At 44.1% G+C, this 7767-nt stretch overlaps 1 protein-coding gene across 6 annotated transcripts in view; it reads left to right on the top strand.

Annotated features, from left to right (window-relative positions):
• The first annotated feature begins 676 nt into the window (after positions 1-676).
• TBC1D31 (TBC1 domain family member 31) overlaps positions 677-7767 on the top strand; it is a 66781-nt gene continuing 59690 nt past the window's right edge. For 2 of the 6 annotated variants that reach the window (XM_027560922.1, XM_027560923.1), the window contains exons 1-2: positions 677-896; positions 5823-5969. In XM_027560922.1, coding sequence (XP_027416723.1) covers positions 820-896; positions 5823-5969 — 224 coding nt within the window. In that variant the 5' untranslated portion in view covers positions 677-819. Of the gene's footprint in view, positions 897-3491; positions 3589-5822; positions 5970-7767 lie in introns of all 6 variants that reach the window. The other 4 variants (XM_027560925.1, XM_027560924.1, XM_027560926.1 and 1 more) reach the window with 3 other exon arrangements.

Below are 7767 nucleotides of genomic sequence, written 5' to 3'. Positions count from 1 at the left end.
GACTCATTTGAAAAGACCCTGATGCTGGGAAAGAGTGAAGGCAGGAGGAGAAGGGGACGACAGAGGATGAGATGGTTGAATGGCATCACCGACTCAATGGAGATGAGTTTGAGTAGACTCTGGGAGTTGGTGACAGACAGGGAGCCCTGGCATGCTGTGGTCCATGGGGTCACAAAGAGTCGGACACGACTGAGCGACTGAACTGAACTAGACTATGGAACTGAAACAACACTCATGACGACGGTAAAAAGGTCAACAAGAGCAGACTTATCAAGATTCTTTTTGAACCGGAATACTCTATAAAAGGAACCCTTTAACTCTCCATGCATTTGGGTCCTTTCTTCTCTATTAGTTGTCTGTACAACTTCTTAATCCCTAAACGCAATGTGAAACACAATCCGGGGCCACTGGGTAAAGTTATTTGCTTTGCTTCCCTTGGGAGTCTAAAACTCACCGAGGCGCCCAGAGATCAGAATTCCCAAGGCGACACCAAGCGCCCATGTTACACCTGCAGAAAACTACGACTCCCAGAAGGCTTGGGGAGGCGGACCGCGAAAGGGGTGGAGCCTAAGGGAGAAGGTCGTTGGCCGATTCCATCGTCCGGAGCGGGAAGGGTTGGCTGGGCGGGGTTTGGGAGGGAAGGCCCGATTAGTTGTAAATAGAAATATCGGCGTCCTGCGCGCGGTTGGTACGATCCACGCGGAGGATCCCTGCAGCCTCGGCCAGCGCTTGAAGTTTCCCGGGCCGGGAGCGCGGCGCTTGCTGGGAAGGCGCCGAGACCGTTGTCCGGGCCGGCGGCGGCCGCGCGGGAGCTGCGACATGCAGAGCACAGACCTGGGCAGCAAGGAGAGCGGCAAGATATGGCACCGCAAGCCATCCCCGGCCACTCGGGACGGGTACAGGCCGCGGCGGGAGGAGGCGCGCGCTGGAGGGGGATGGAGGCTGGCGAGGGGCGGATCCGCGGTTTCGGGGAGGCGTTTGCGGGTCCGTTGGGGAAGGTCTCGGGAGGGGGGTGCGGGGAACCGGAGGTTCTGGTTCTTACCCTGCTCGTGATCCCCGGGTTGGGTGACCTCTGATAAACGCAGGTAGCTTGACTTTGATGATCGTTAGAGACCCCCTTCCCCTGTCTTGGGGACAGGAGTCTCAATTAGGATCAGCGTGGAGGGCCTGATTTATGCTGGGGAATTTGCATTTCTGATGGGAGCCAGGACTGCCTGCTTTAATTAGCCCGGAATCCCTGTGGTATTCCTGGCACGCGGTAGATGCTCAGTAACTTATTTGTTAATTATAACATCTGGGAAAGAACTCAGGAGGAGGAACGGATGCCGGAAAAGAATGCACTTCTCCCTCTTCCAAATGCCATCCTTAAATCTTTTATCCATTCTTGAATCATTGTTAGCAGTCGGGCATGCAAGCATTCTAGTCATCAACTGTTTGATGAGCACCTACTTCTGTGCCAGGCTTCTAAGCGCTGGGGGACAGTTGCGGAACGCAACAAACTTCTGATTCTCTCGGAGTTTATGAATTAATGTGTATCCAGCGTAGGTCAGCCTTCTAGTAAGGTCAGCGTTGCTGCTGCTTTTTTAAAAAATAGACTTTGTTTCTTTAGGACAGGTTTAGGTTCGCAGCAAAATTGGGAGGAAGGTACAGAGATTTCCCGTGCATCCCCTGCCTCCACACACGCCTAGCCACACTTTTACCAGTGTCCCCCACCAGAGCAGTACACTTGTTGCAGTTGCTCAGCCTGTGTTGACACATGGTTACCAACCGAATTCCACTGTTTACATTAAGATTCAGTCTTCGTGTTCTACATTCTGTAGGTTTGGACAAATGTATAATGACCCATCCACCATTATGGTCTCATACAAAATATTTTCACTGCTCTAAGAATCCTCTTGCTCTGCCCAGTCATCCCTTCCTCCCCAGCTCTTCCTTTCATGCTTTTCCCCGGTCTCTGTCCTGTTTGATGCTTTTGTGTGACTTTAATGGGAGCCTTTGTCCCAAAGTGGTGCCATATTGGTGCCGTGTTAATCTTACTGCTTTTAATCCCTTAGGATTCCATTGACTTTACTGCCTCACTTGTGTTCATATTTCATGTGTTTCTCGTTCTAGTAATTTTTCTGTTGATTCTTTGGTTGCTTCTCAAAAAATCAGTAGAGTTTGAGTGCCAACTGCAAAAGCACAGTGCTGCACATGATTCCATTAGCTTATTTGGTTTCTGGTTGTTCTCAGTCCTCCAGGAATGTTGCCGTATCATCTCCTTTGAATTAATATTTCGTCTGGAACAGGAATTCTTCCATATAGACTTTTCACTCCCAAAGTTGGAGTTTATGTAAATATCACCTCTACTTATTTAAAAAAATTTGTTTGTTTGTTTGTTTGTTTTGGCTGTGCTGGGTACTAGTTGTGGCATGTGGAATCATAGGTCACCCGCCAAGGGTTGAACCCACGTCGCCTGCATCTAGAAGGTGGATTGTCAGCCACTGGACCACCAGGGAAGTCCCAACGCCGCCTCTACTTCTGAGATTCTCTAAATGTTCTAAAAATTATGCCTACCCACAATAATTTTTTTCCTTGCTGTTAATATCTAGATACACATACAAGATTCAGAAAATGACTCACATTTGTGTGAAAATGTCCTTATCTGTTTCTTCCACTAAAACATTGTTTCTTTTTGTTCATTAATACCCGTTGTTATGATGTTGAGAAGGGCAGGGGGGTGGGGAGCGCTGACTGTGGAGTCAGAGGGACTGCAGTGGAAGTAAATGTCCACCCACCAGCTCTGTGACCTTGGGCAAGTTAATCTTAGGCAGTAAGTGAAGATAATGGTACTTAACAGCAAGATTGTCTTAGGGAATTAGTGTCTCATGTATCTGGGTATTCAGTAAATATTTGATGTTTTTATTATGTTTAAGGACTGAGGAGCACCATCAGGCAAATTACAAGCTGTTGAAAAACAGTTCTAAAATAAATACTTGTATGTGTGATTTATATGAAAAGTCAGAAGGATAGAATTTTGCTATTAAATGTGATTATGTCATGATGGTACGGTTATAATAAAATTATTAGTGTCTTTCTGTATTTTCCATATTTTGAACAATGATCATGTAATTTCGTAATCCACACACACATTGTAAACATTATAGAAAAAAGACTGGAGGGAAAAGTCCTTTGCTTGGTCGAAGTTTAATTGCCAGGGAACATATTGATGTTGTTACTTATTGTCTCAATACATTCTCCCCACTCCCCTTTGGGAATGTCAGAGAAAAACCAGAGCTGGACAAGAGTTAAAGTGGTGAAAAGAAACATTATTCAAGACTATTATTGCAAGAGAGGAAGCAAGACCTCAGTGTAGAACTGGAGTTGATGTGTTCTGGGCTGGGTTCAGAACACAGCCTGAGCAAGAGGGAAGTTAGAGACAGAGACCAAGGTAGGGGTCAGAGGATGGAAAGTTACCAAGAGAAAACATCTGGGGTAAATCTACCTCACAGGATTCTTGCTGAAGATGGGCCAGAGTGATCAGACAGCAGTTGGGAGATGATGGAGAATGAGGAACCTCATCAGGTGTCAAGGATGATGGTATTAAAGGTAGGGGGTTCTTATTAAACTGACTGAGCATGCTTGCTAAAATTAGATTTTTCAAGGGAATGTACAGATGAGCCTAGGAGAAGGTTCTGAAGCCTGATTAAAGTTTGGTCAAGCCGAGAATCTTTGTCAGGAACTAGATAGAAATAATTTTACTGTTTGATCCAATGAGTCTCAGAAGCCTTATTTTTAAATAAAGTAAAGAAAATGTTTGATATACTTAATTTGGTGGTTTTTAAATGAAGTGATAATGAGGCAATTGTTTCCAATATTAAAATTCAAATTCATTAAAAGTCAATTAAGAAATTTCATGATTTGAAAACTTGTTGCAGGAGAGAGTGGGCTTCCCAGGTGGCACTACTGGTAAAGAACCTACCTGCCAATGCAGGAGACATAGGAGACGGGAGTTCAGTCCCTGGGTTGGGAAGATCCCTGGAGGAGGGCACAGCAACACACTTGAGTGTTGTTTTCTGGAGAATGCCATGGACAGAGGAACCTGGCAGGTTACAGTCCATGGGGTCTCGAAAAGTCAGACATGACTGAAGCGACTTAACATGCATGCATGCAGGAGAGAGCAGAGAAGGCAATGGCACCCCACTCCAGTACTCTTGCCTGGAAAATCCCATGGATGGAGGAGTCTGGTAGACTGTAGTCCATGGGGTCGCTAAGAGTCGGACATGACTGAGCGACTTCACTTTCACTTTTCACTTGCATGCATTGGAGAAGGAAATGGCAACCCACTCCAGTGTTCTTGCCTGGAGAATCCCAGGGACGGGGGAGCCTGGTGGGCTTCCGTCTATGGGGTCGCACAGAGTCGGACATGACTGAAGCGACTTAGCAGCAGCAGCAGCAGGAGAGAGTGGGGTTACTCTGGTCTTCATGACCCAGATATACACACATGTATTATTTTAAGGAGTTAATTAATTCTGCAGATTTATAAGTTTGCTTTTCAGCAGATATATGGTATTGATCTTGCTCTCAAAAAATAATACCTTTAGACAGATATAATCATATTTTTAGATTGAAGTTAAAGCTCCAATACTTTGGTCACCTGATGCGAAGAGCTGACTCATTGGAAAAGACCCTCATGCTAGGAAAGATTGAGGGCAGGAGGAGAAGGGGGTGACAGAGGATGAGACGGTTGGATGGCATCACTGACTCAGTGAACATGAGTGAGCAAATTCCTGGAGGTAATAAAGGACAGGGAAGCCTGGAGTGCTACAGTTCATAGGGTCGCAAAAAGTCGGACATGACTGAGCGACTGAACAACAACAACAGATATACTTGAAAATAAAATTCATGTATACTTGGAACACCCAGAGTCACAAAAACAAAGTCTCATCAGGGTATTTTAAAATTAGGATATTGAATTGAAATTTTTCTTACATATGGTAGTTTGTGATTTATATAAAACTACTTTTCATTAATTACTTCATTGTTTATGTCTTGCTTGGTGTAACAATCCAACTACTCGGTCAAAAATACATTTTCTTATCATACCCTGTTGTCTGTCACTTAAATCTGCTCATGTGTGTGTTTATCTTTTTAAATAATTTTTTTAAGTAATTTGTTGGCTGTGCTGGGTCTTCGTTGCCACACGGGCTTTCCTCTGGTTGTGGCGAGCAGAGGCTGCTCTCCTGATGTGGTGTGCAGGTTGCTGCTGTCGCAGAGCACGGGCTCTAGGGTGCACAGCCTTCGGTGGTTCCAGCGGAAAGGCTCAGTGGTTGCAGTTCCTGGGCTCTAGAGCATAGGCTCCGTAGCTGTGGTGCACAAGCTTAGTTGTTCTCCAGCATGTTGTTCTGTGGAATCGTTCAGGACCAGGGATGGAACCAGTGTTCCCTGCATTGCCAGACGGATTCTTTACCCTGAGCCACCAGAGAAACTATTTTTTTAGTGTCTGTCTCTACTCCTGTGCTGAAAGCTTCGTAAGGGCAGGGCCTCTGTCTATCAACTACCCTTATCTCCTGGCTTATGCAGTGTCCAATGCTTTGTGAGTTTTTAGGTGTTTGATGAATAAACGAACAGTAGCAACTCTGATAATAACATCCTATACAGTTTTCAGAAGTCACTGTGTGGTTGCTTCTAGGACAGGAGGAGGAGAAGTAGAAGAGGGAAGAAGGGGTAGGCAAAAAACTTCAAAATTAGTGAGGTGTACTACACAATGCATGGGCTTCATAATAACAAGTAATGCTTGACATAGAGTTTAATGGTTTTTTGTTTTGTTTGTTTTTTGGCAGAATTATAGTGAACATCATTCACAACACTTCGGATTACCTTCCCAAAGTTTTAAGATTCTTGAACGTGGCTTTTGATAGCTCGGGTGATTGTTTAATTGCTGGGGACCATCATGGAAATATCTATGTTTTTGACTTGTGTGGAAACAGGTGAGCAAATACTTTGGATATTTACCAAGTGATTACTTTCTTGACTGTTTTAGTACCTACCATTGATTATTCATTTAGAAAGATTTATTAAGTACTTACTACATTTCAGACACTTTGTAAAATTCTGCCGTTAGTGCTGGTGGAATAAAGTGAGAAAGAATAGAAAGACAAAATGGTTGGGTTTTGGGGTTTTTTTAAAAGAGAATTAAAGTTCTCGTTTTAACAGCATCTCTAATAGCTTGTTTTTTTCTTAAATTTCAACCTTCATTATCTCTAGTTTATCAGTTAATGTCTGGTACCTGTTTAGAAAAAGCACAGTGGCCTTTATATAATGCATTATTGTCAGAGTGAACTAGACCTAGGAATCTTTACAGATTTGATCATCACTCTTCCTCCTCTTCTTTTCCTTTACCAAACAATTTAGTGAGAATGCATTAGGTGGGAATTGATGGAGGTAGTCATCGTTGCAGTGGGGGTCGGTGGAACGGGAAAACTGTGCTGGCCCAGCCAGAGAGTCAGAAAGTGTCTGTGTGGGGATGGGGGCAGTCATGGGAAAGACGGGGACTTTGGTCGAATGAGTGTATTGAGGCTAATGGGGGCCAGGTTCCTGACTATTGGAAAGAGGAGTTGCAAATATGGAGAAGGAGAAAACTAGACTAAACCCTGTGGACCCGGATTGCATTTGGTTCTGTCTGTATGAATCCTTGGTTTTGAATATATGTAGACAGACAGAGAAATAAATAGAGGTGTGTGTATAAGAAAGTGAATGAATTATATGGACATAAATTTCCTAGCTTTGTTCACTGATAGGGCCTGGAAGCAATAACACCCCAGTAGTAATGAATATACCCAGTGCCCAGTTCTTTTCTAAATATTAGTCTGCTTCAAGGAATTCGGGATCCTTGGAGAAACAGCCAGTTTTAGGATGGAGGCAGGGAAGATACAAGATAAGCCTGCAGTGCTTTGTAGCCAGAAAGAAGGACTCTGTCAAAGAAGGATGGGGATGTGTCCAAAGGACAGAAGTGTCACCTTGAAGGCTCTCTCTCTGGGCAGATTGGAGACAGTGAGTTTCAAAATAAATGATAGTGGTGGCTTGTAGCCCACTGAATAAAACGGAAATCTGGGAATTCATGCTGCAGTCAACAGTTTAATGGGGATAGATGTTTGCAGTCACAGAGTACCTCCCCCCAAAATACTTACTAAAGAGAAAAAAAAGCAGTAATCTTACAGTGAAGAAGCCTGGCAGACGCCACCTCATCAAAGGATTAAAGTTAAAATAACCAGTAGTGGGGCAAATCAGAGTTTGTGTGCCACCTGATAGGGTGCAGTGGTGAGAGCATAGTGTCACTTCTGTCATATTCCTGCCAAAGACAGGTGACCTGAGTCTCATCAGTAGAGCCAGCTGGCAAAGCTAAATTAGGGGCATTGGATAGCAAGACTGGCTTGTGACCTTCACAGGGGTCAAGGACATGAAGGATGCGGAAAGCCTGAAGACTTGCAGACAGAGGGAGCCTAGACACGTGACAAGTCAAGGCTTGGGTCTGGACCCATCCCTTTGCTGTAAAGGAGGTTTTTAGGACAGTGGACAAAACTGAGGTCTGGGGATTAGACAGTAGTAATATATAATGTAATTTTCAGATTTTGATGATTTTATTGTGGTTATATAGGAAACTTTCCTTGTTCATAGGAAACGTGATTTCGGTAACCTAATTCTCAAATAGTTCAGGGAAAGAAGAGCTCATAAATGATTTATCTGTCTGTGATTTACTGGGTAGAAATGTGTTAATCATTGTTTCCA

This window comes from Bos indicus x Bos taurus, chromosome 14, assembly GCF_003369695.1.
Source record: "Bos indicus x Bos taurus breed Angus x Brahman F1 hybrid chromosome 14, Bos_hybrid_MaternalHap_v2.0, whole genome shotgun sequence".
NCBI classification, from domain to species: Eukaryota; Metazoa; Chordata; class Mammalia; order Artiodactyla; family Bovidae; genus Bos; species Bos indicus x Bos taurus.
The sequence above is the reverse complement of the archived record's forward strand: the minus strand, read 5'-3'. Positions and strand labels throughout refer to the sequence as shown.